Genomic DNA, 26,414 nt, shown 5'->3' with positions numbered 1-26,414 from the left:
TCAAGGTCTCCCCTGCACTGTGAGCGCCTCCGGACCGGTACAAAATAACAAAGCTTCGAACGTTGCAAGAAAGTAACGGGGGGCGAGTCCCCCCCCCGCCTCCTCGTGCGCCGCTTTGGGCTGGCGGGTCTCCCCCGCCCGTGCGATTTGCCCGGGGTTGGCGCTCCGCAGGTCGGGCTCAGCCTGCCTCGGGGGCCTGGGGAGCTGCTGCTGGTTGTTTATGGAAGAGCGAGGGGGAGCCTGGAAACTGCGCCTGTGTCCCATTTCCTTTGGTGTGTGTGTGTGTGTATGTGTGTGTGTGTGGGGGGTTTGGCTCTTTTTTTTTTTTTTTTTTGCGCTCCAGCCCCGGATTCTCCATGTTGGACCCGATCTGAGAAGCCCGGAGCAGCTGCTCGGCTTGCATGCATGCATGCAGCCTACTCCAGGGCATTTGCAACTGAGGACCACCCCACACCTCCTACACACAGCACCCCCGCCCCCACCTCCCTGGGCCTCTTCCCTCCCCCAACCCCCTCCCACCCAAAGGATCCCCTGGATCTGTGGGATTGTTAGATGGAAAGCGGTTCTATCATCACCCAAGTGCAGAGGGAAGAAGCCCTGGTGCTTGCAAAACAAGGTAAGGGAGAGAAAGTTAGAAACTTTGCAATAAGAAACAGGAGGCATCTCTCTCTCCCCACCCCCTACTTTCACCCCCACCTCCCCAATCTGTGCAGTGGTGGGGAGTTAACTCCTGATCTAGGCAACGTGGGGGCGAACGGGCTGTTCCTGATCTGTGTAATTGGGGCGGGGGTGTCTCTTACACCCTTTCCCCCTCGGGTTCGGTGCAATAGCGATGTTTAGCGACCTGTGTATGGGGCTTTGCTCTTCCATCTCTGCAGCTATGCGGGGCTCTTCGCCTGCCGTCACCCCTCCCCCCCTTTATTAATTTTTGCAGAAAGAGCCTTTGAAAGGGGGCGACTCAACCCAGATGCAAAATCCTCACTTGACCCTTAAATGTGGTTGCGATTTTCTGCCTTTCCCCCCTCGCCGGTGGGTTTGTTTTTGTCTGTGTAATCGGCTCCCTCCCCTCCTTCCTCTTCTGTCCTGGGCGGCTGGGATTTGGGGAATTTTCATAAACATCCTAGTTATGTGGAGAGGAAGGAATGCCAGGGGCTTCCATGCTTTCCCACTCCCACCCCCCTTTCTGCTGAGCCCGATGCGTTCCCACTCCCACCCCCCCTTTCCGCTGAGCCTAACGCCTGGATTTTTTTTGCATTTGAAACGATTTATTTTGTTTGCATCTGAGATCTTAAAACGTTAGGTTTGAGCTACATTGCTTCCTACTAGGTGCTGTTTGTTCTGCCCTGCACACAAGTAGGGTGACCAGACGTCTTGATATTAAGACCTTGCCTATATAAGACAAACTTTCTCTCTTCTCCTCTTCCCCCCCCCCCAACAAAAAGTGTCCCAATTTTTTCACACTTGCTATCTGGTCACCCTGTCTACAAGTGGGCGCTCTCACGTTGGGCTACGGGACTGGATGTGGCTTTGCACTGACACCTCCAAGCTGCCTTTTCCCCAACCTGGCGTTTTCCTAGCTGGTATAGGAGATTGGAGTGAGGGCAGTTCAATCCCAGTCTGTCTCCTGCTTTTGCCATGCCACAGGCTCCTAACTTTGCAGGCTCCCCAGTATAGAGTGCCATGGTTTCATCATGGAAAAAACAAGGCTGACCCAATGGGCTTTGCCAGTTGCAGGACACTACGATTTTAAAGATCGATCCCTCTTCGGCTTCTCTTCGGCTTATGTATTGAAAACCTAGCTGGAAACACGAACCAGTTTAAATGTGCCCCTTATTGGTAGCTCTGTAATCCAGTTCTGCTTTGGTTTTTTACTAGCTACTAGTTTCATCTACCAGCAATAAAACCTGTAAGGTGGCTTTTTTTTTTTGAGGGGGGCGGTGTTTGGAGGGATGAGATCTTGAAATCAGCTGTGCAAAACTGTACTTAGAGACAGTGAAGTGCTGTGACTGGAGGAGCAGGAATAATTAGTCCATTGTTTATTGGGTGTTTCTGATTGCCCTGGTGATGCGTTTGTTTGTGTGCAACAGAACATGGAATTGTCTCTTTTTTTTTTTTTTTTTTTTTTTTGAATGCTCTGGGATTGCATGCAGGTCAATTTGGGGCCTCAGTTTTTCTCCAGGTCCTTCTTCCCAGTTTCTCCATGTTCTTAAAGAGGCAGTGTTATTCCTTCTAGGGCCAGAACTCTGAAAAGGCTCAGGGGTTGATTTATCTCCCTCCAACCCCATCATCGCAAGTGCTCAGGATCCACAGTTGGGTGCACGTTTTCCAAAAGAGCTTTGCTCCAATTTTTAGGCAAATAAATAGGGGCCATTTTTTTTCAAAGCGCTAGCCACCTGGCAGCTCCTGTTCACTTTTTTCTTTTCAGAAGAGCCAATGAGTCCATGAGCCAGCCACTTCTTATGCTGCCTAAATGAGAGCTGCATGCATGTTGGGTGTGCCCAGTGTTTTGAAATTGGCGAACTGTGCAAAAGTCCGGTAGATTTTTTTCCCCACCATGAGTGAAGGGAATTTGTTTACCACCGTTCCCTCGAGCTGATTGGGGCCTACCTACGGATTAGCTCTTGGCAGGAATACCAGAGATCTTGGAGGTGGCATTGGCTTTGATCTTGCGTTTCTGTTCTCCCCCGGCACCCCTCCCCCTTCTTCTTGGTGCCCTGGCTGATACAGAAAGGTTTAATTGAGTGCCAGCATCTAGTAGTTGCTACTCTGGCTTGCCTTGTTTCAGGGAAATGGAGGCTCATGGCAGTCGCCCAGAGAAACACTAATTTGGGTGGAGAAATCCCTTGCAAACAAACAAGCTGGCTCTATTTGGAAGTTGGTCGTGCGGAGGCCTGTGTGTTCTTTTTCCTTTTGTCTCAGTGGGTGGCACAGTGAAGGAGAAGAATAATTCTTAAGTATTTTACTAGTAAAACTTAATCTTGATAAGGAAGTGGGAACAAGTGTGTTTTTTGGAGAGTGATTAACTGCAAGTCTGAGCGTGGGGTGCATGCAGCTTTGGATCCCCCCTTTTTGCAGTTGGCTGTTGGACCCTGGCACAACGGGGTACTGTTAGCAGTGCTGAGTTTGGGTTTAGTGCAGACAAAATGGGTCCTTCCCCATTGCTGAGCTCCTATGGGTTGTGTGTGCTGATCATTCTTGCGGACCCCAAATGACCACTTCAAAGAGAAATTTCCTTAGTGTCTGAATTCCCTATTATCTGCTTGATAGGAACAATACAAACAGTTTGTGTCATTGGCTTTTGGCAGTGTAAATTCCTCTTAAAGTGGAGGTTTCTCTGCTTCTGTGTGTGTGTGTTTTGTTTTTTCCTTTTGGAGTTTGCCCTCAGCAATTCATTAGCAAGGTTTCAAATAACTAGTTGTTGGACCTTCACAATTGCAGTTGTAGAGAGATCCCTCTTGATATTTGACCTGAGTTTTTTCCTCAAACCCCAGTCCTTCCCCCAGTGATCAGCACGGAAGATGGTTTGACAATCCTCTGACTTTCTTACTGGAATTCGTTTAGAAGAACACCACTTAATAGAAAAAATGTCATTAAGTCCATAATTGTCTGACGAAATAAATGATCCTTAAATTTTAGAGGTTTGAAATCTCTGCAGAAGAGTTTTGGGGTCTTTTCTCAATTTTTTTTAATCTTGAAAATACAGGCACAAATTTTAAAAAGGCATTCTCACTGGTTGTGGGTGAGATTTGTAGTTAAGGATAATTTATTGACTCAGTAGGAGCTGCTCCTGCTACCTTTGGGATGTTTACAGAACAGCAAAGTTTTAATGGGTTTTTCTCTTCTTAGAAACAGTGGTTTATGTGTAAGTGAAATTCTCCTTTCTATAGGATCTCTCTCCACTCTGGCTCTAAATGTTCAGTAACTTCCCAGCCAGAAAACGTATTTCCTCCTCTTCTATATGTTTCTTTGTGGTTTGAACACAATATTGCAACGTTTAACTCAGTGAGCAGTGCTGGGACTTCGTGTGTGTGTGCACGTTTTCCCCTCATTTCTAGGAACTTCCCAAACAGATTTGCTTTAGGCAAAAAAAAAAAAAAAAAATTTGTGCTGAAATGTTCCCAGAGCAGATTCTCGGGGAGGAAAGTATGTGTTCCTTCCATATGTCTTTAGGGAGTACTTTTCTTCGGTACCATTGAGGTCAGTACCAGGTGTACACATGCCACCCCCTCCCCGGGGTGGTTGGTGTTCCTAAAGTCTGGGTGGGATTGCTTTTCCTGTTAAGTTATTCTCAGAACTGGATTTTGATTGCTGCAAGGGATCAGGATTTCTGGTCGTGACAGCCATTTTTGGAGTCAGATCAAACAGCAAAGTGCTGTATCCACTCCTCTGTTTTGAAAAATGCACTGCAAATTGCAGCGTTCAGGGAGGTAACTGACTGGGGTGTGTGAGGCCATTTTAAGATGCATTTTAACCAGCCCTTTCAATCCATTTACAAAATAATGGATCGGGAGCAGTGTTGGTTGATCCCTCTTCCCCTAATCCCACAAAACAGCTTTTCTCTCTGATTTTATTTGTTGAAAGAGAGGCACCAAAACCTTGTTTATCGTGAATCTGATACTAAAATGTGCTCCTTGCTGATTTTTGCAGAAGATCTACAGTTTGGAAATGTTTCTTAATGCCATTATAATTTATAGCTGTATCTGCCTGGGAAGGACTAGGGGCGTAGAGAACACAATACCAAAATATCCATCAAGAAGAATTGTCTAGTGGTTAGAGCGGTAGCTGGGGACTTGGGAGACCCAGGTTCAATTCCCTGCTTTGCCATAGACTTGCTTTGTGACCCTGAAGTGGGACCCACAAAGGTACTTAGACATCTACACCCCAGATTTACATGCCTAAATCCCAGTTTTGCCTCCACTGCGATCCTCAAAACTCCTGCCGAGCCCTGTAGGTGCCTAAACTGGCTCAAGTGCCTAAGTTTTTAGGATAACAGTTCCCTCGAGGCCTATGTGATGCCTTTATGCAGGCACACCAGTGTCGTCTTCTAGGCTCCTGGATGCTTATGTCCTGGGATTTCCTACCTTTCCGGAGAGTGCTCTAACCACTGAGCTAGGATGTATTCTGATGTGGAGCTCCCTGCGGCCATGTCTACACTACAGAGGCACAACTGTGTCGCTCTAGTGCTGTAGTGTAGACGCTTCCTACATCAAAAGAAGGGGTTTTCCCATCAGTGTAGCGTATCCACCTCTCCAAGAGGTAGTAACTAGGTTGACGGAAGAATTCTTCTTTTGCCTGAGTTGCATCTACAGTGTGAGTTAGAATGCGACACAGTTCGGTCAAAAGGCCTGAAATTTGTTCACAGCCCTGAACGACGTAACTAAGTCAATACAATGTTTAGGCATAGACCAGGATTTAGTCTCTCCTGTTAAACTGTTCCACTTTGGTTAGATACTTAAGTCATTGGGCCAGAGAGAGTGATATATAGTCCTGTGGTTAGGTGGGAGACCCTGGGAGGTGGGACACTTTGGGTCCAGTCCCCTTACTGCGAGCTGTCCTTCATTATTTATCCACAGTGGAACAGCTTCAGCAACAGAGATTGAGTCCTCCCCTCCAAATAGCCCATAGCTTAGTGGTTGGAGCACTCTCCTAAGAGAGAGGATTTGACCAGGTGTCTCCCTTCTCCCTCTCTGGCAGAGAGGGGGAATTGAACCTGGGTCTCCCACATCCCAGGTGAGTGCGAGGCAGGCAAGAAACAGCTTCAGTGCCTAAGCTGCTGGACTCCAGGAGAGGGGTTCCCATTCATGGCTCGCTAACAGAGCTAGGTGCCTCCTTGCAGCCTGGATTTAGGTGCCTATCTCTACGAAAGGGGCAAAGGCTTAGCACGTCCCCCCCACCCCCCCATCATCAATATCTCCCATTGGCTAGCTTAGGTGGCTCCCCACCTACCATGCTAGCTTTGCCCATCGTAAGGCACCCATCTCTCCCCATTCATTGTCTTTGGAGCCTGGTTTGGGCTTTGCGGATTGTGGGGGTTGTTCCTGTGAATTTCTAGGTGCCTAGAAATTAGGCGCCGGGAGGTTGAGTGTTGCAACACCTAATTCCCTTTGTGGATCCCACTCTTAGTTGCTTTGTCCTCAGGTCCCCTACTAGCACTGCTCTATCTCAGGAGTGGCGGTGAAGATAAGAGTGTGTGGTACTTGAATATCGTGGTAAGGAGGGCCATATAAGTAGACAAGATAGATCTGGCCAAGGACTTGTGAATCCCCACACCCTTAGACCTTGTCTTACACCTTTAAACCTTGTTTTACAGATCATCACAATGGTTCCTTCTGGTATTATAATCTCTGAATCAACGCTGGGATTTCCCCACAGATGTAGCCATGCCAATGTAAGCCCCCTAGTGCAGATGTGATGTGCGTCACTGCAGGGTGATGGGCATCAGGGTATATGGGGGCAGGGGGTTACACCAGGAGTTTGCATTGGTGCATCTATGTCAGTGGCAGAAATTCCACTAGGCTATGTATTGTTGTTTGACATATATATTGCAGCTGCACTTAAAAAGTCACAACCAAGTTGGGGCCTGTTGTGCCGAGTGCTATACATGTGATAAGTGACCGCTCCTGCGCTAAAGAGTGTATAAACTAGACCATAGCATCAGCCTCACAGAATAATGTCCCTCTGGGCAGAGGCTTCTGGGTTATAATTGGATTTGCCTTTTACACCTTGTCATATGCTTGAAATAATTTGGGATTTTCCTTCTGCTTCGCCATAAATGGTGCTTCCCTTAGAGAAGCAAGACCCGCTGGGTATTTGATTCAGTGATATAACGCAGTGAAAGGCCATTGTTGTTTTTTAATAGAGATGCCCATTAATTAGGCAGTGATTACTATGAGCTGATGGGGAATCTAGCATGGTGCTCCCCACCCCCGTAACCTCGATCTGCAAACCCAGCCCCAGCGGTTTAAGAGGGTCACACTTCACCGCTCTTAATTGGCCTCTTCTACACCTAACTCATAAACAAGGGCACTTTGCATAGGCAGTGTAAGGCGCAAGGACAGCATGGGCTCGGGTACCTTTGGAAGGATTGCAGAGGATGTGCGATAAGAGCTCTCTGGTTGTAGAACAGAGAGGCCTTTTCCTCTTAAATACATGATTGACTCCCTCCCCCATTCACACCGTGACTCCTGGTTTCTTCCCGCAAGAACCTGGAGTGGCCTTGGGCTGTGTTCCCTTGAGCCTTCTCTAGGTGGTTATTTTGTGCTGTTGCGGCACAACTGATGGGAGCGCTAGTGTAGAGAAGGCTCCGGGTGACCATCAGCGTTTTTCATGCCCTAGGGGCGTGAAGTGACAGGCTTAGATGACCCAGTGTTTAAAACACAGACTGGCCCCTGATGCCTTGTCTACACTATTGCTTTTCCCTCCCCTTCCTTCCCCCCTTTGAAATTGCACTCGCATTAGCGACGGGAAATAATTCAGAAAGAAGATTAATGTAGGTACGGCCTCTGTGCTCTTGGGCTGAGGAGCAGTGTCTTTTGTTGGGAGAGACCCTGGTTTGCTCTGGAAGACTTAATAATCCTTAGCATTTACATCACGCTTTTCAATAGTGCAAATGCTCACTAGGTTAACCCTGACACTTCCCTTCCTCACGCGGCAGTTGCGATCGTCCCTGTTGAACAGAGAGGTGACTTGCCCAAGGCCATAGCGGGAGCTGGTGTGCTCTGGGATTATAACCCAGGAGTTCCTGGATCCCAGCCCCATGCTCAGTCCACTGGACCTTGTGTGTCAAGACTTAGACACAATAAATGGCAGCTGCATAGATAAGACCAAGGGCTGGGATTCTCCAAATGGGAGCTGGGTGCCCCAAATCCTGGCCAGGATGCTCAGCCAAAACTCAATTGTTCTCAGTCACAGACTAGTTAATTTGACTCGACTTCTCTCTCCTTAATGCAGCTGAGGAAGGGGAGATCTACGACTTGGATTTTAAAGGCCCTGTATCCCAGTTTCAAATATCTGTCACAGTCATGGTGTCTCTTTACTCTGGCTAAGGGCTGGTCTGCACGGGAACTTAATAAGCATAGCTTCTTCACTGAGCGAGGCAGCTCTGCCAGCCTCTCCCCTGGCATAGACTGTGTGAGGTTGATGGAAGAATTCCTCCATCAGCCTAGCTGCTGCTGCTGCTTCTCGGGGCAGTGGATTACCCTACACCAATGGAAGAACCCTTCCCATCAAAATAGTTAGTGTCTACACTGGAGCTGGACTGCTGTAGCGTATCTCCAACCAGGCAGTTCGGCCTTACGACCGTTAGTGAAGCTATCCTTGTCCCTGCTCCTCTGGCTTTGGGCACCTCTGAGTTCCAAGGAAGACTTTGTGAACTAGTGGGTTGGGGCGAGACGGCATGTTGTCCTGAAAGACTGGCCCATCTCCCGGACTGTGGCTGACGTTCAGGAAAAGGGATAGGGAGCGGAAGAGCATATTCCTCACCCAGTTTCACACGCTGCTCCTAGAGGCCGTTGTGTAACCTTCCAGAGCTGGAAAAACCCTGGGTCATCAGTGTCTCCCCAAATAGCATTGAACCAGTTTTGTGATCTCCTCTTAAGGCGAGGCTGGACAGAAATTATATAGAGGAAGGGGACCCGTCCACTGTCTTGTGGAGGAGTGGGAGATCATATCTGATCCAGGGGACATGACTGAGGCCTGGAGCGTTGGCTGTGAGCATTAGCTCATCTGGGCGCCTAATGGAAGAAACTCACCCTGCCCAACCACCGACCTCCTCCTGTCAGTGTGTGCAAGAAGGAAGTCTTGTGAATCAGACTTTGAACAAGCTGGTGGGTGGGGGAGGGTTATGCTGCACGTCCCAGCCCAGGAGGAATTCCTGTCTTTCTGCTCTGTTAGCCTTTGCTAAACAGGTTTAAGCTGGGGGAGAGCCTGTGCTGCCTGGCTCATCCTCACCAGTTGCCTTGTGCTAGGTGGATGATTGAACTGGCAGCTGCTCAGCCCCAGTGACTGTAGCTGTGATTCATAGGGACCAGACCAGCTGTGTGCCAGGCAAAAGCCATGGCTTCTCCTGATTTAACTTCTCTCTAAATCTGGGTGGAGGCTGGCATGGAGGTTGGGAGGGGCTGGGACATCACTTGATGCTGGGTCACTCTCCATGTGAAAGTAGGTTTCATTTAACTCGGATGGCCTGTGACTGAAAGCCATTTCCCCCGGCCCCACATCTCTGCTCCAGCCCTGCTCTTCGCTGTCCATCAAACCTTTCACCTGGGGTTCCAGGGGCTGAGCCCTGGGGTTCCTGTGTTTTGGGGGAGTGATGACACTGAAGTGAGATGTGAACTTTTGCAGTTTGAGGTGAATGTGTCGCTCCGGAGTCCACTGGTTCCTGAGATTTTTTTTTTTTTTTTTTGGCTAGGGCTAGAAGCAATGTATCCTTTTTTTTTTTTTTTTTAAATCTAACGATTTTGAGGAGATGATCCACTTGGACTTATTCTGGCCTTTTTTAAAAAGGAAAACCCAACAAGTGTGTGCTGCTGTCTTCTGTAAGCGCAGTCACCTGCTTGGGGGTGGTTGAACTTCAGTGTTGATGGTTGCCAATCTGCAGTCTAGGTGATTGTGCCATGCATTGCCAGAGACGTGGGTGTTAAAAACGGCTGAGCCCATCTGAGGTTTGTCTGTCCCTCGGCATCCACTGGGGGTGGGAGTTACAGGGCTAAAATCCTTCGTTTCGGAGGCTGGGTTCAGGAAACCCCAAGCGTATCCTAGGAGTATCTCCAGTAGTGTCAGAAAACATACAGAACTGCATGGAAGGGTTTGAATTATGTTTCAGGGCATAATCTCCTTCCCGGGGGATATGGACTTTGGCACACAGAACGCCAAAGTGCGTTTATTCCGTGACTTGAAATCAGTCAAGCTGTGTATTTATCTCCAGTTTCCAGCATCCTCGTTCAGTGGATGTTGCAGGGTTGTTGTGGGATGTTGCATATTTTACTCCTACACACAGCCAACATGCTGCTAAGATCTTACATCTCTCTTCCTCCTGTGCCCTTGGCCCCGCTTATGCCATGCAGGTGATTGAGACAAGTTGGAAGTTCTTCCTGGGGCAGGTGGGAGATGCTGTTGGGATGTTTAACAAATAAATGGTACTTTTTACATGTAATTTCTTTGCTTTGACACCTTAATGACAATTCCCTGGATAGGGAGTGCACTGGGATTATTGCAAAGCAACTCCCTTTGTACCACGCCCAGCACCATGCCTGTGCGGATGCCTCTAAGCACAGAAACACGAGCCGCCTCCCCCAGATAGCCCTAGCTCTCCCTTTCCACAATCCCCTCTGTGAGAGGAAGCTGTCAGCGGGAGGCAGCTGTGGGCTGCCAGGACTGAGTGAGTGGTCTTTGTTCTGAAAAGTTGCATTGAAATAAAGTTCAGGGTCTGGCTCACGCCAAGGGATCTGGAGTTGAGGAGCGGGGCTGGGTACTTGTCACAAGGGCTGGACTCAGGGTGAAAAGTATCAGAGGGATTGCAACTGATTGAAGCTCAGAAGCTGCACCGTCACTTGGCTAGGGTGGGCTTAGGGTCTGTTTAACCCCCCCTCCCTGGTGCAAAGGGAAGGTCCCTTGGTTGTGAGCTCTAAATCTCCCCCCCTCTTGGGAGCTGCAAAATCTGTGCAAGGGGAAAGGTCTCCTGCCCCGTCCAGGGGGCTCTTTGTGCTTGTAGTGGCCAGCCCCTTGGAAGTGGTGACACGATATAATAGGGGCTCTGGCATGTGAATAATTCATATCCTGAAGCTCCCTGACTGCTCTGAAGGGCTCATCTGCTCTGGGACCTATCATAATTCCTTTCTGCTCTGGGGCCTCCTCCCTTACTGCTGTGGATTAACCCTCCCTTCCCTCTCTTCTGCTCTGCAGCACCCCAACACCCCCTGTCTGACCTGAGACCCCACTGCTTGTCTTGGGAGTGAAGTTGCAGAGAGAGGAAGTAAGGAAGCTAAGGAAGGATGCAGCGGCTCCTTTGGAGCACTGCAATCCCGCATGTTCTGGAGCAGGGGGTGTCGGCTTTCCCTTGGCACTGCTTATTCCTGGGCCAGTGTCCTCACCGGTCAGGCAAGCTGTCAGGAGCCAGAGACCCTTCCTCCCCTCTGCGTCTCATCCCAGGGGATCCCTCTCTGCTGCTTTGCCCTGATCTTCATGCTGGGAACAGGCTCCAGACAGAGGGAGTTTCCACTTGGGATTCCTAGAAGGAGTAGCTAATTCCCCCTGACCCCACAAAGAGAGACGATCCCAATCCCTTCCTGACTCTGTAAGCTCGTCCCTCCCATCTAGCAACCCTGCTTTACGGGGCCCCGGGCCAGGTCACTGAGACGTGCTGAGGATGCGCTTGGTGTATTTTTGACACTGAGTAACTGCTCGTGCGTTGGCAGCAAATGGATTAAGTGTGGGCCTGGAGTGGAGTGGGGGGGGGATGATATGTGGGGGAGTGACAGAACGGGGGGTTCCCTTGTGTGCCTCATAGGAAGTAAATCACTGTCCTGTTGCACCAAGAAATGGGCTCCCCAAGGGCTGAAGTAGGAGGGTGAGTCTGGTTATGTACAGGGACAATTGGGTGGGAGTGCTACACTAAAGCCCCCACCCCCAGGGTACAGAGTGGTGGCACTTTGGTTCCTGAGGTAAGTTCAGTCACCAGCAGGATGCGCCTCTCTGCTCTCCGTGCAATGGCTGGGCCTGGCCCTCCCCGCGGTCATGCCTTACCTTAGCCCAGGATTCTTGCCTCTCATTAACCTTCAGCACTTAGGCCCGGAAATCAAGGGAGCAACTACCTTGAAGACCCACTCCCGCACCCCGCTCTGAATGAGGGTCCCCAAACAGCATGGCTCGGGAAGGGAAGTGGTGAGCACTCCACTGCTTTCAGCATCCGGCTGGAACTGCCACCATGGAGACGGAAGATCCAGAAAGTAAAATTTGAGGTGGACAAATGAGATGAAGGCCGCAGTATGACAGCACCGTCTGTGCCAAGATACTATGGTGATGGGTGCTCTAGAGATACCGGGATTGGCAGGGGCTGGTGTTCTCACTGCGGTGACTTGTCCAATTTCTTTTTCCATCTCTAAGTGCAAAATCTTTTTAATCTCTTCCCCCAAACCATTGTTGCTGCAATTTGCATCCAAAGCTCTCTGGACAGGAACCTCTGCTATGACCAGTTGCTGCTGCTGCTGCTGCTGCTCTGTCCTGCCCTCCAGCTCCCAAGTGTCCTGCCTGATGGGATTTCATGCTGGCAGACTGAAACATCACCTGCTCTGTTCCACGGGCTGCAGAGACCAGCCTCCCTGGCGCTGGGCTGTTGCTATTGCAGAGAACTCCGGGACTTGCCCGGCAACGTCCACCTGGAAAACAATGAGGAGAACTTCAAGCCAGATCCGTTCTTGCCCTGTGCTGGGAGCCCATGAGGAGCTGGAGCTGTTTGGGGAAAGGTGTTTATTGGATCATAGAAGAAATTGGAGTGATCCATGCTGTGGCCAAGGAAAAGGTCTCCATTGACTTTGGATTCTTCTCACGAATGGTACCTGGTATCCCTCAAACCTCTCCAGCTCACTCCCCCTCTCCCTGTCCCTGATCCTGGCTCCCTTGGCACAGATTTGCCACCCTTTATGAGACCAGGGGTCCGTCGCAGCCTGTCTTGGAGAGCAGCCATCCCAGCTCCCTGCTGGGTGTTGGACCTGTGACAGTGGTACCCAGGGTGCTAGCTCAGGAGAAGTGGTTGGATACCATATGTACCACATCCTCCTGTACCTTTGCCTCTGGCTCCTTGTCGCTTGTCTCTCCCTCTCGAGAGCTGCGTTGGAAACTGGGTTACTATACCTGACGTCAGTCTTGGCTATTTTGAGAGCTGCTGGCTGATCCATGCATTGACTTTCACCACCATGTCCCCAAACGTTGGTGCGCCTTGGCATATACAGTAGGAAATACAGGATTTTCCACTTAGTGTGTTTTGGCCCTTAAAGGACCAAGTGATGCTGGAAATGCTCTGGAGTCTCCATTTGGGAGCCATATGGTAGCTATGTCCCTGACCCTGTTATGCCATGGGTTGGGAGCTGGCCCTACGGAACCCACTACCCATCTCTCTCCCCCTTTAAAACACATACATGTGTTCTCAAGCCACTGGTGACCCCCTAGACAAATTTGCATATGACAGAGGTGTTCGATTAGCAACAGTGAGGTCAGATCACAGACTAACACATAGTGGAAATTTGGTTTTAAAGTAATGCAACCCCTGCGCCTGACACACAGGGTCTGCATCGCTCTCTCCTCTTCACAGCATCAGGCGCTCAATCTATTTATCGCAACAAAGAGAGGGTTAAGGGGTGGCTTGATCGCAGTCCGTAAGTACCCACGGGGGGAATGAAAATTTGCTAACAGGCTCTTCAATCTGGCAGCCAAAAGTCTAACAGAATCCAATGGCTGGAAGTTAAAGCTCAGCAAATTGAGAGGGGAAACTAGACACCTGTTTAACAGTGAAGGGAATTAACCACTGGAACAATTTTACCAGGGTTTGTGGTGAATTCTCCATTACTGGTAAACGAGGGAATTCAGGGGCGTCCTATGGCCTGCGTTACACGAGAGGGCAGACTAGATGATCACAGTGGTCCCTTCTGGTTTAGGAACCTTCTAATGTGCTTTGGGATGGTTTGGAGCATTCTCAAGCTAGGGCTCCTTGCAAAAACGCTTCTCTTGGTACTGCCCCGGCAGCCCGACCCAGCACGGAAGCTGATCTCAACTTGCCTGCTGTTTCTGGAATGCCCGTGTGAGCCACGTTGTGGGAGATGTATGTGTGGGGAGGAATCCCATGGGGCGGATACTTGGGGCTCGCTCTCTCTCTCTGGGCTGGGCAGGAGAATCATGGAGAGTGAATCAAAACCTAACAAGTGCTTCCATCGTGGAGTCTTGCTGGTATCCAGGTGCCTCTACCACCTGCTTCTGTCTTCCTCGAGGGCAGCAACTTGAATCCTTGCTCATACTGCCTTAGGCAATGCAGCTGGGTTATTGTCTGCCTCAGTAGCCCCAGCCTGTCCTCCTAGTCCTGCTGTGGCCAGTTTTTGCAGGAGGCAACTGTTGCAGTTGCTTCTCGGGCTCTGCGCTGTCACTTTGCTAATAGCACCGTTAAACATGGTGTGCAGCTCATGTCTCTTCCTCGGCTACCGACTTAGCGGCAAGGACCAGGCAAAGCTGTGGGAGAGGACAATAGCTGAGAGGGTTGGTTCTGCAGGCAGGTGCCATGATTTTGCTGCAGCTAGCTCCCAGCTTGGGATTCGCCATTTTCTCTGTCGCAAGGGTCTGCCACCACTGCAGATGGCTGTGCTGGGACTGCTGCTCTTTAAGATATGGGCGCATGGGGTGAAACCTCCCAAAGTGGTTGGGCTGCTGGAGAGAACAGGCTGCTGTCCTGAGAGAACAGGGGTAATTTGGAAGGCCAATTGAGGTAATAAAGTTTAGGATCCCCTCCCTACTTTGCACACACTGTCTTTATCGTCAGCTAACAAAGCCCCCCTTGAGCCTCCTTGCCGACTCACTGTCTGCAATTGTCCTCCTTGCTTTCTGGTGCATCAGATGGAGATGCAAATTCAGAGAGGGAGCTGGGTGGGGTTATGTTAGGGTTCAAGATGAGCATAAAGCTTGGAGAGCGGAGAAGGCGTCTTGAACTGCTCATTGGCTAGTCAGTATCAGGAAAGTTGCCTCCTTCCCCCTGCCCAACGTGAAAATAGAAAACCACAACCTGGAAACATTCCCCCAAGGTGGGAGTGGATCTATGGGTCAGGCGCTAATTGCAGGAGAAGAGAAAGAACTGATTGGGTTCCAGGGTGGTCTGAAATGTCCCCAGGATTGAGAGAGTGAAGCCAACTGGACACAGGACACTGAAGTCCGTACTTTAAAGAGAGATTTTTTTAAAGCTTGTCTCCACGGGGAGTTACTCCAGAATAGCTATTCCTGATGTACTGCTTTATATTCACACCCTACCATAGTCTGGATTAACTTTCATGTGTAGACATGCACTTGGACTTTGGGGTTCCCCTGCCATGCCTTCTCCTCCATTTTCATGGCTACTTTTTGTTTGCAATTGATTTGTTTTAGAGGTGATCAGATTTCCTTATTGAGGGGGCAATTTACCCTGCCCTGAATGTTCAGCATGGAGTAACTGGGCAGGAAATATTTAGTAGCAGCCACTACTGGAGCTGGGATACCGGACACATTGGGCCCACGGGCTCCTGTGATAGCAAATCCTCTGTTCCTATATCTTCTTCGGCAGGGCGTCCTCAACGTTCATTCCCCTAGGGACACGTTCCTGGCATGTTTGGGTTTGGAGAAACCCCAGAGAGCAGTTAATGCAGTGACGGGGCTGGGAGCATCTGATCTGGAGACCTGAGTTTGAATGTGACCTGGGGGTTCTTGGTTGCCGGTTGCTTTGGCCGTTGAGCTTCTGCAGCTGGTGGAGGAGTGAAAGGTGCTTCCTCCCTCCCAGTGCTTAGCTCAACGTTGTGAAGGAGACGGGGAAAGAGTTTCAGCCCAAAATGGACGTTTTAAAAAGGAAATTTCAGATCCGCTTGTGAAGAGATTCTCTGACCAGGGAGGAACGAGGAAATGCAGCAGGCATTAGAAATTAATCTTAGCCCGGGAAAGGTGCTGGGTGGGTGGGTGTGTGTGGGCAGAGTGGTGGGGACTGTTTTGTTCCACCCTTGAAGGCTACTCCGTGAAGGGCAGAGCGCCTGTCAGTTTCCACCTCATACCCTGTGTGCCTCCTGGTGCCTCCAGGAGCTCTGCTACCTCCCTCAGCGCTCTCCCAGCACCCCGCAGAGCCTGTCCCTTTGGATTGTCAGCAAAGCAAACAGCAGGTTTATCATTAACGGATCCAGCCCTGAGCGTGTTGGGCTCAGGCGGGGTGGCCAGAGGTTCCAGCCCTGCTCCTAGCTGGCACATCCGTTGCAATGGTTCTTGTCAGGATTGGGAGCGAACCACTGCATTTGTCTCTGTAAATGGGAGGTGGCTGGTGCGAGGAGACCATTGGCCCGTGATCCGTAAGACTAAAGTTTTACAGACTCTCTGGAGCCAGCCAGTTGTCTGCCCAGTTGCCCCCTCTGTGCTGTCCTACAGCTTCTGCACCCTGACCCGGAGAACGGCTCCCTTGGTGCGAGGCCAGGGCTCTCGGGAGGGGAGCCATCGCCAAGTGCAGCTGGGGTGATTAACGCCATTTAACCTCGTCTGCCAGAGCACGGCGCCAGAGAAAGAGGAAATGCTGCTGCAGTTATCGTAGCGGGATGGGGACTCAGCCTGATCTTTCTCGCTGCCAGGAGCCGGCACAGGGAGCTCTAGACACAGATTATTGATTGGTTGGGGTTGCTGCTGGCCCCAAGTTCCTCTCCCCAGTTACGATCCTGGGGACACTCTGCTCAGATCTCTCCAGGATGGGACAGGGATGAAGCCTGCCAGGCGAGGCACCCCCGGCTGTGTGCGGTGAGCATGCAGATGTATGAGGCACTTTCAGCCCCCTGAAGAAGGTACTGGTTGCAGGACTGGTGACGGGACTTGCCCAAGGCTACACAATGAGTCGGTGGCGGAGTTCATGGTGGGAGAACCTTTAGCCCTCAGCCCCCTGTGCCTTGCTGTGGCCGTGTTTCTTTCCCGTATGTGTTGGGGCTTCAGGCAGGGTGGCTGCACAGCGGTGCTGATGTGAAGTCTCTTCACATGGGTTTCACTACAACTCGCCAGCCTCTCTGCCTGCTCCTCTGGCCCATGGGCTGTGTCTGCCTGCGCTGCACTGGGACAGGGAGATGCCAGGGCAGGTGGGGCACAGATAAGGAAGGGGTGACTCTCCATTAAGACATTTACTCAAAGGGCTTCGTGTGCTCAGCGCCCTTGAAGGATTCCGGGCACTTCTGGAGCCCTGGGTGCAAATCCCGGCTTGGGTCCCAAGAGCAGATAAGCCCCACATCACCTCCGTGGTGCGTGGTACAACATTTGGCCTAGTGGGCAGCCTATGCTCAAGAGAGACCAGCGGTGGTGGTGGAGAGTTGGCCTGTGCCTGGAGTCGGCCCCTCAGTCCTGTCATGCCCAGGTGCCCACTTGTGCTTGGATGTTGCTGGGCTTTAGAACCTGGTTGCTTGGAGGTGCCCATGCAGTGCTGGTGACTCAGGTGGCATGGAAGGTGATGGGAATTCTTCTCATCTGACTCTAAAGCCCAAGATGATATGGTGGGACTGGAGGGGAGCAAAACCTGGGGTGCAGAATGACAGCGGAGGGAGTGGAGCCAGAGATTGCGAGGGAGGGACCCTTTGGTGCCCCGGGGCAGTGGAGTTATGGCACCAGGATTATGGTGATGGAAGGATGCAGTTTCCAGAGCTAGGCTACAGAGCTGCTACGGAGCGCGGCCTGCCAACTGCAGGCTACAGCCCTGCTTTGCCGCTCCTGCTGGTCTGACCGCACTGACTCCCGCCAAGTTACACCGCTTTACACCAGCGTTAGCGAGGAGATCAGGCCTTTCGTTTTTGGACTCTTTTTGGGAGGGAGGGATAGAGCGTCTCAATTGCACAATGGTCCCAGAGACGCTGCTGTTCCTCCCTAGCCCAGCGGCTCAGAGCCCAGGATGGCCTCTCCGCCCTGTGAACAGCTGCCTGGTTTTCTTGGGGGAAAAACCTTGCAGATTTTTTTTTTTACTGCCTGGTGCCCAAGAATGGCTGGATTTCCCCTCGGGGGCTACAGTATGTGTTGTTCCCAGCTCCCCTTCCATCCAGGCTCAGTGACCGTCAGTCACTTGGCTAACGATCGCTCTAGGGGGCTGTGAAACATGCCCCCAGGCTGTTTTCCCCACCGTTGGCTCTGAGCCAGAGGCTATTTATCTCACCCCTTGCACCAGCCTGCCAGCTCCCCCTTCTCCTGGGGGCTTCCCCTTCCACTCCCCACCCTTGGCTGCAGCAGCTCCCGGACATGACTGTACTTCAAAGGTACTGGGGACTTGTGGGTCTGCAGCGCCACCTTCTGGTTGCTGCTCAACATTGCAGTCCTGGGTCCCTCCCAGTTTGGGGCTGGGGGAGTTGTAGCCTTCACGGCTTTGGCACAGGCTGGGGTAATGGGGAGGGATGCGTGGTGGTGGGTTAGCAGATGGATGAGTGAGGACTGTTGGGCTGAATCAACTCCTTCCTTCAAGGAATCTTGCCCACAGTCCTTTGCTTGGATTTCTGCTATGGTTCGTTTTTCAGGGGCTCACTTGTCCCCTCCTCCCAGCCTGGTCCTGCCCTTTGGGGCCCATATTCCTCCTTGATTGCAGCTCTTGTGTTGAGCTGGTCCCCAGGCACGTTGTGGTGGACTGGATCTCTCCCGCCAGACCCTGCAATACCGAGTGGTTGGTCTGTATCCTGCGTGGGGAGCTGGCTTTGTGCGGGTGTCCATCCTGCTTATGCTTGGCTGTGGTTCTCTCCCCTTGTTCCAGGCTTGGTGTCCAAGTCTTCTCCCAAGAAACCTCGTGGTCGGAACATATTCAAGGCCCTTTTCTGTTGCCTCCGCGCACAGAATGTTGGTCAGTCAGGCTGCGGTGGGGAGCATGCACTGCACAAGGAGGAACCCAGCACCATCGCTAAGGTAAGGGGGCTGCAGGGCGGGGGGACCTGGAGCTGGGCTACTGACCCTCTAGACCCCTACGTGGGGTCAGACACACCGGACATGCCTGTGTCTTAAGAACAAAGCTTGTTCGTCATTGATCATAGTAAAGCAAAGGGTCAGGGAGTCTGGTGCTGTAGCCTTGCTGTAGACATGAATGGAAGGAACTCTGATCCAAGCACAGCCCCCTAAAGTTGCACCCATCTCCTCCAAAGGTCATAGAGCGGGTGTGTATGCAGGTACCCCCACTTGCTGTGATGGGGATGTTCCACCAGGTGGCAGCACTGGGACCCTTCTCCATAAACAAGTCCCCATATGCCACTGCATGAACGTGTGAGAGAGAGAGAGAAATACCTGCTGCAGTTTCTGTCTCTGAGCCCTTCCCTGCTTGATCTGTCTTAATTCTCATGTTCTCCAGCTGACCCAGTGCTTGTGCTGATATTCGTTAGCCTTTGATTATTTCTTACCTGATTTCTCTCCCCTTCTCTCAGGTGAGAATTGCTGTAAGCACATGGCAGCAGATTGGAGGGGAGTTCTGTGCTGTCCCCGGATGGCGAGGGCTAAGGGGCGGGTTAGTCCCGCAGCTCAGTTGGGGCCACGCTGTCTCTCTTCTGCTGCCAGTTGTCACCCTAATAACTGTGTTTCTCCTCTTCTTTCCTGCTGTAGTCCGATCTGCTGCAGTGTCTTCAGTTCCAGTTCTACCAGGTAGGTGCTGAGCAGCCGCCGGGTATTTGTGTGGGTGGCTGAGGTTTCCGGCTCCGATCTCCCCAGCATTTGCCCCCTTCTTCTCCTGTGGAAACAGGCCCTGATCCAAACCCCACAGTATCAGTGGGAGTCCTGTAGATTTTGCTTGGGTGTTGGCTCCAGCCCAGAGCGAACTGCCTTCCCAGGGAAGGTGGAGAAGCTTAAGACTGTAACATTCCCTTGCTCCCCCTCGCTTCAAAGGCCAGTTCCTCACTCGTCCCTGAGCATTGTGGGATGGGGACGGCTCCTCCACTGGAGAAAAGGTATAAAGGTCACAATCTCTTAGCGCCACCATCTTGTTGCCGGAGGGTGTTGTGAAGGTCAGAAGCATAGTTCAAAAAAGAACGACCTACGTTCATGGAGGATAGGTCCATTGATGGCTATTAGCCAAGATGGGCAGGGATGCAACCCCATGCCTCTGACTGCCAGAACCTGGGACTGGACGACAGGGACTGGATCACTTGATAATTGCCCTGTTCTGTTTACTCCCCCTGAAGCACCTGGCTCCGGCCACTGTCTGAAGACAGGATCCTGGGCTAGCTGGGCCATTGGTTGGACCCAGTCTGGCCATTCTTATGTGCCATAGTCCGTGCAGCTTTGGCATGAGGTCTCTCCCCAGTCCCTGGCTGCTCCCAGTGGGAATTCAGGATGGTCCAGATGAGGATCAAGGAAGACAGTAATTCTGTACAGGGCTCGGGGTCATGAGGCAGTATCACCAAGATATCTGGAAGGGATGTTTAGAGCAGTGGTTCTCAAACTTTTGTACTGGTGACCCCTTTCACGTAGAAAGTGTCTGAGTGCGACCCCTGTCCCCCCCAATAAATTAAAACTTCTTTAACACCATTATAAATGCTGGAGGCAAAGCGGGGTTTGGGGTGGAGGCTGACAGCTCGTGACCCCCCCATGTAATAACCTCACAACCCCCTGAGGGGTCCCGACCCTCAGTTGAGAACCCCTGGTTTAGAGTCTCCCTGCTGGTCCCCAGAGGAATTCTCTCTAGCGTCAGGACATGGATGGACACCCCAACTCAGTGTGAGGTGGGGGAGCTGCTGGAGATAAGGAGCCTTCTCCAAGGTGTGTGTGGGGGAGGTGTCTGCTAGTTAGTTCCACTGGCCCTGATCTCCATGGAGAAGCCCCTCTTTGGGGAGGAGCAACTCAACGTGTGACCCTAATATGAGCCGGGGCCAAGGCTGCTCCACGAATCCCTCTGACAGCTGGGTGTGTATCTGCTTGCAGATTCCCGGGACGTGCCTGCTGCCCGAGGTGACTCAGCGGGACCAGGGCAGGATCTGCGTGGTGATCGACCTGGATGAGACGCTGGTGCACAGCTCCTTTAAGGTGACCCCACGTGCTTGCTCAGGGAGTAGGGTGGAGGGATGGCCCAGGGAGGCTGCTGGTGGGAAGAGACGGTGCTGCGGGCAGGAGCAGGTGGATCTGGCTCTCAGGAGCTGGGTTCTGAACCACTGCTAGCCATGGAGAATACTTAATCCCAGATCCAGTGAATGCCCAATGAACGGGTGACGCATCGTGGGCGCCGAGGGCTGGGAACGAGGCGTGAGATGTTCTTGGAGGGGCTGGGGCAGCAGCGGAGGTCGGGATCTGCTGCGCCCCGCTGGCAGGACAGCAGAGCACTTGGGGTTTGGAGCGGGTCCTAGAGGCTGTTCATGCAATGCTCCTCCCCCGCCAAAGCAAAATTCTCCGACACCATCTTCCCCCAGACAGAGCCAGATGCATGTGGAGACGCCATGGCATGCATGTTCTTGATCTGGTTTCCTGCTGCCCCTCTGGGGCGCTGGGGAACCCCCTCTGCTGCTCTCGTGCTAACAGACCCCTTGATTCCTTTCCCTTTCAGCCAATCAACAATGCTGACTTCATAGTGCCTGTGGAGATAGAGGGAACCTTGCACCAGGTAAGTGAGTCCCTCTGATGGGGGGGGGGTGGCGCTGTGATCAGGATCCGTTCCAGGAGCGGGGCCCGTCCCGTCCTGTGTGCGAGGAGGCCCCGTTCCCCAGAGCTGTGAAGGATCTGCGGAGGCCGTAGCCCGGTTCAAGTAATCCAGGATAGGCTGTTACCAGGCAGCACGGCCTATTCTTGATTACTTGTTTCAGGAGGCGGCTGCTGGCGCCGGAGGAAGATGGACTCGACGGGGCTGGGTTCGGTGACGGGTGTGGCTGGGGGATGGGGCCCGGGCTGCAGCGATGAGCATGGGGCAGCCCCTCTGTGCTGCTGCCAGAGCCACTCCAGCTGGTTCCCAAGGGGCAGCTTGGGCCGGCAGTGCTGGGCACCAGGCTCCATCAGCCTGAGAACAAGCCCCAGGCCAATGCTGGGGGCCCTCCCCGCCCACGCTTGCCAGCAGAAGCAGGGAGCCCGAGCATTGCCCCAGCGTCTCTCCTGCCCCCTGCTGATGGCCCCTTCCCTCCTTAGGTCTACGTGCTCAAAAGGCCCTTTGTGGACGAATTCCTGAGGCGAATGGGGGAGCTGTTTGAATGTGTCCTCTTCACTGCCAGCCTGGCCAAGGTAAGGGAAACCGGGGGTGGGGGGTGCTCCCCACGCTGCCAGGCAGAGGGGACGTGGTTGGGAGAGGTTCTCTGTGCTGCTGGCCTGGCCGTGGGGGGATCTTCTGAGCTCGCCGAGCCGCTCCCTGCTGGCGCTCGGCTGCGGGGAATGGCGGGGAACCGAGCCGCTTCCCCCACGTGCCGGCAGAGCCCACTCTCAACAACAGGGCGCTCTCTTGCTCTTGCCAGTACGCCGACCCAGTGACGGACCTTCTGGACAAGTGCGGGGTGTTCCGCGCGCGGCTCTTCCGGGAGTCCTGCGTCTTCCACCAGGGCTGCTACGTCAAGGACCTGAGCCGTCTGGGCCGGGACCTGCACAAGACGCTCATCCTGGACAACTCGCCGGCCTCCTACATCTTCCACCCGGAGAACGCGGTGAGCCCCCCGGGCCACGGCTGAGCGGAGCAGAGACAAGCCGTACCCCTTTGAGGATCTGAGCCCAGCCTCTCTGTGGGGCTCCGGCTGACCCTCCCCTCCCCTCCTTGCCCCCCTGCAGGTGCCCGTCCAGTCCTGGTTTGATGACATGGCGGATACGGAGCTGCTCAACCTCATCCCCGTTTTCGAAGAGCTGAGCGAAGCTGAGGATGTTTATACCAGCCTCGGCCAGCTGCGGGCGCCGTAGAGCCTCCAGTGCCCTGGCAGCCCATTTCTGCAGGGGACTTTCACTCAGTGCCTTCACTAGCAGCCGGGAGGAAGTGGTCGGGCAAGGAGTCAACTCCCGGGCCCCAGTGGGAGTGCCAGTCGCCCCTCGGACTGGGGCGCAGGGCGGGATGTTGGACTGCAGAGCGGGGAAATCTCTGTAGCCCCAGGCACAGGTCTGAGCCCATCCCCTGGTAGCCCTGGGGTCTCTGCACTGTGGGGTGCAGGGCTCCCCATGCTCCGACTTGCAAATGGGGCTCTGCTTCCTGCCCCGCTCGCCTCCCTGATGCACAGCACCTGTGGCCAGGCTGGGAGCGGATTCCACATGGGGGGTGGGCCTGGCTGGGCGACTCCTGCCATGGGGGGTGGGGAGGGTTGTACATCCCAATGCCTCCCCTCTCCCCCCATGTGCTGCTCTGAGAGCAACTGCCTGAGCAGCCGGCCAGCCTCCCAGGAGGACGGCGCTCTAGCTCTCCAAAGAGCAAATGCCAGCTGCCCCGGCCCCAGCGTCCCCGGCCCCTGGAGGCATTCCGCCCGGCGGGGTAGCTGCTGCGAAACCTTTCCTGTGGCTTTCTCCTAATCTTAATCCCTCCAGTGCAGTGCCTCCAGAGCCCTGCCTTTGCCATCCCCCCCTCCCAGTCTCATCTTCCCACTTGGAGCCACTGATCCCATTCCCTGTAATTCCCTCCCCCATGATGCATCTCCCGAGGCCGCTGGAGCTGGAGCCAGGCCTGTCTGGGGTCAGCATCCCACTCCTCAGTCCCCCCTGGTGAGGCCCAGGCCCAGGGGGACTTGTATCCTGAGGGAGCCTCTCCATCCTCCCTTGTCCCTTAGCCTGCTCCTTCCAGGAGCTGGATCTCCAGCCCGACCTGATTCCTCCTCCCTGGCCTGGATCCCAGCCTCTTGCCAGTGTTGCTCTGAAGGATGTTCCTGGAGCAGCCCCGGCTGGGCCCCGTGACTCCCAACAGTTGCCAGTGCCCAGTGAAGCAGAGATCCTTGCCTCATACCAATTGCCACTCCACTCCAAAGGAGAGGGGAGATGTCGAGTTAACGGGTAACTTTAAACCAAAGCCACACTCCACCTCCCTAGCTGGTTTAGCCCAAAGTGGGGGCCGGGGGGCACGTTTGAGCTGCGGGGAGATGGTCACATTGGACTCATGCATCTACAGTACAAAGCAGCACCCTCCATCTAGGGGACCACGCCCACAGGCCTGCCTTAACTGCTGCCCTCCATCCGGGGAGTGGGGCCGACGAGAACGCGCTGCTTCCTCCACCAGCAGGCTGCCGGGGCGAAGACCGTAACATCCCCTCTAGAGCCACCTATTTAGTGCGACAAGCCCCCCACTGAAGTCCCAGTGTGGTGACATCTTCAGCTTCAATAGCTCCTGCGAGTGGCCTCAGGAAACGCCCATTGGAGCTGAGCCCCTTGGCGATATGAGACTTTGGCACCGGCACCAGCCCCAGCCCCCCCCCCCAGGTCTGCATTGTGCTGACCCCACTGGCTGGCTCCCCATTTCTCTCGGCACAGCTTGACTTCCCACGAGCAGCCTGGCGAGACAGGGCCCTTTCTCTGATCTCCGGCTCGCTGAGCTCCCAGCATTCCTCGTCGGTTCCACAACACAACCCCGCAGGGCCCGGCAGAATGTGCCCTGATGCAGTTTGTGGCCTGTCATTTCTGTGGCCGCCCCAACGAGCGGCGGCTGCTCCGGGCACTTCTGGCACTCCGGCATTGGCAGCCACCCCTCTCCATCTCGTTGCCTTCCCCCTCCTGCTGCACCTTCCACTTTGGCATTTCCAGAGAGAACCAGCTCTTCGTCCAAGCCAAATGTCGACTGGGTCACAGGCAGCATCACCTCTCCTGGGGGGTGACCACTGAGGGGGCTAACGGGAGGGCTGGGCCGTGGGTGTCACTCTTCCCGCATGGCGTTGGGGCCCGGCGCTCAGTCCCTCCGGGCAGCAGGACGGACTCGGCGGGGCTGTTACACCATCAAGTGCCATTAGGACGTAGGCCAGTGACTGCTGTGCCAGGGGGCACCCCTGTCTGGGCCCAGCCCCCGGGTCTAACCTGCTTCACTTCCATGGGCAAGATCCAGAGGCAGCTGTGCCCACGGCACTTGGCTTTAACCTCCCCATCGCCTGCCCTGGTGGGCCCCCACTGTGAGCTTTGTGGGTCACAGGGGACCAAAGCTCTGGGCCCCGTGCCTGGCTGGGCCCTGGGGCAGGCCGACCCCTTTCTTGCCCTCGTGGGGGGGGGGTGTTCTCAGGCCCAGCTAGGAAGGGCTGGGACCTGTCAGAGTGACTAGAAGGAGCAGGGCCGACAGCTAGGCTTGGGGTCGGAGGAACCTGGTGCAGTGAGTGGGGCCAATGGAAACCCCCTCCCTGTGCAGGTCTCCCCTGCCCCTCGCAGTCTGAGTCCCCCTTATAGGGGAGATCTTAGTAACAGGCCCACGTGTGCCGGGCACGGGGACTCTAGCTCTGCACATTGTAGAGGGGAGAGCAGCCCGGAGCCCAGCAGCAAGCAGTGAAGCACTGGGACAGATGGGGTGGCGGGGGGACACCCCGACTTATAATAAATACAGGTTTCCTCTGCCCCCTCAAATTCCCTCCCTCCTCGGAAATGCGACTCTTTAAATCGAGCTTCTCAGGACCCTTCCTCCCTGACCTCTGATGGGGCTTGAAATGCCCCTTCTAGGATGTGAAATTGGTCCCTTGTTTGCTTCCCGTCCCCCCAGGTGGGGGAACCACCACACTCCTGTATGGTAGAAATTTCCCAGCAGTGATTACGGCATCTGACCTGTTCTCCAGCCTCTTCCCCCTCCCCACCCCCTACCCTACACACACACCTGGCGGACCTCCCCCAGCATCCGGTCCAGCCCCACTCTTCTGTTGACTCAACGGCCTCTGATGAGTTACCCCAAAATGCCCATTGCTGTGGGAAATCCCAACCCACCCCTTTGTGCCGCAGCCAGGAGCCCTGAGGATGGGGGAGTTTAGCTGCAGATGCTTTGGCAGGTCTCATGCCTCTGATGCTCCAACTGGCAGTAGGTGAGCCCCAAAATGCAGCCCGGGCCAAGGCCTCGGAGCTGGGCTTCCCCAGGCCTCCTTCAGCATGTACATGGTCACCTGCTCTCACTGATTTGCCTTTCATATGAGGTCGTGTTCCCCTAAACCCCACGGCTCTGCTCAGGTCCCCCCTCATTGTAATGCGGGGGTGCCCCCATCTCCCATGGCAGGGGTCTGTGCACTGAGCACAAGGCCCTGGGGTTCCCTCCCCCCCGCCAGGGGTGTAAAGACTTCGGTTGCTTTGGGTCACTTCCTTTTGTTTGTTACATTTTTGTCTTATTCAAATGAAAAAACTTGAAGCCGGCGCCACTGTCTCGGTCTCTTTCTATTTTTGGAATCTTTGTATTAACTGCGATTAAAGCCAGGAAAGGAAAGTGAATTGGTCTCGTTATTGGCTCTGCTCCGTGCTGGCCAGGGGCCGCCTGCTGCAGCGGGTAAGGGCCTCGCTTTTTTGTACTAATTGTCTGACCATGCCCCCCTACAGGCTCAAACCAAGACCGAAGGCCCGGTGAGCTGAGTGCTGCATAGACAGACAGACCCCACCAAGAAGAGCTTAGGCCCAGATACTCAAAGGTATTTAGGCTCCTAGCTTCCATAGACTTCAAGGAGTCGGGCCCTTCCATCTAAATATGAGGCAGATGAGGGGAAACTGAGGCACAGAACGGGGACGTGACTTGCCAAAGGTCAGCAGCAGAGCCAGGATTAGAACCCAGGGCTCCTGAGCCCCTGGGAGGGGGTCTACCCTCTAGGCAATGCTACCCATGCTGACCAGAATGCCGG

General features: G+C 53.7%; 1 protein-coding gene across 3 annotated transcripts; it reads left to right on the top strand.

Moving 5' to 3' along the window:
• The first annotated feature begins 53 nt into the window (after positions 1-53).
• On the top strand, positions 54-26,013 carry CTDSP2 (CTD small phosphatase 2). Of its 3 annotated transcripts, none has more exons than XM_084610061.1 (8): positions 54-272; positions 18,467-18,615; positions 19,300-19,338; positions 20,614-20,715; positions 21,230-21,286; positions 21,802-21,894; positions 22,122-22,307; positions 22,429-26,013. In XM_084610061.1, exons 1-8 carry the CDS (start codon positions 221-223, stop codon positions 22,552-22,554), a joined length of 804 nt encoding a protein of 267 aa, XP_084466187.1. In that variant the 5' UTR covers positions 54-220; the 3' UTR covers positions 22,555-26,013. The 3 variants fall into 3 exon arrangements, with proteins under 3 accessions (XP_084466187.1, XP_084466186.1, XP_084466188.1); XM_084610060.1 differs by lacking the exon at positions 54-272 and adding an exon at positions 343-616; XM_084610062.1 differs by lacking the exon at positions 54-272 and adding an exon at positions 15,782-16,538.
• Positions 26,014-26,414: the final 401 nt, after the last annotated feature.

The sequence above is a fragment of the Lepidochelys olivacea genome (genome assembly GCF_965140295.1).
Source record: "Lepidochelys olivacea isolate rLepOli2 genome assembly, chromosome: 20".
NCBI classification, from domain to species: domain Eukaryota; kingdom Metazoa; phylum Chordata; order Testudines; family Cheloniidae; genus Lepidochelys; species Lepidochelys olivacea.
Note: the sequence above shows the minus strand (reverse complement) of the source record. Positions and strands in the feature narration are given on the sequence as shown.

Excerpts from the sequence above, each read along its gene's own strand:
- CTDSP2 (XM_084610060.1), top strand. The coding sequence starts at position 553 with ATGGAAAGCGGTTCTATCATCACCCAAGTGCAGAGGGAAGAAGCCCTG. Across the intron at positions 18,616-19,299 it reads AACCCAGCACCATCGCTAAG|TCCGATCTGCTGCAGTGTCT; the intron begins GTAAGGGGGCTG and ends TTCCTGCTGTAG. Across the intron at positions 19,339-20,613 it reads TTCAGTTCCAGTTCTACCAG|ATTCCCGGGACGTGCCTGCT; the intron begins GTAGGTGCTGAG and ends ATCTGCTTGCAG.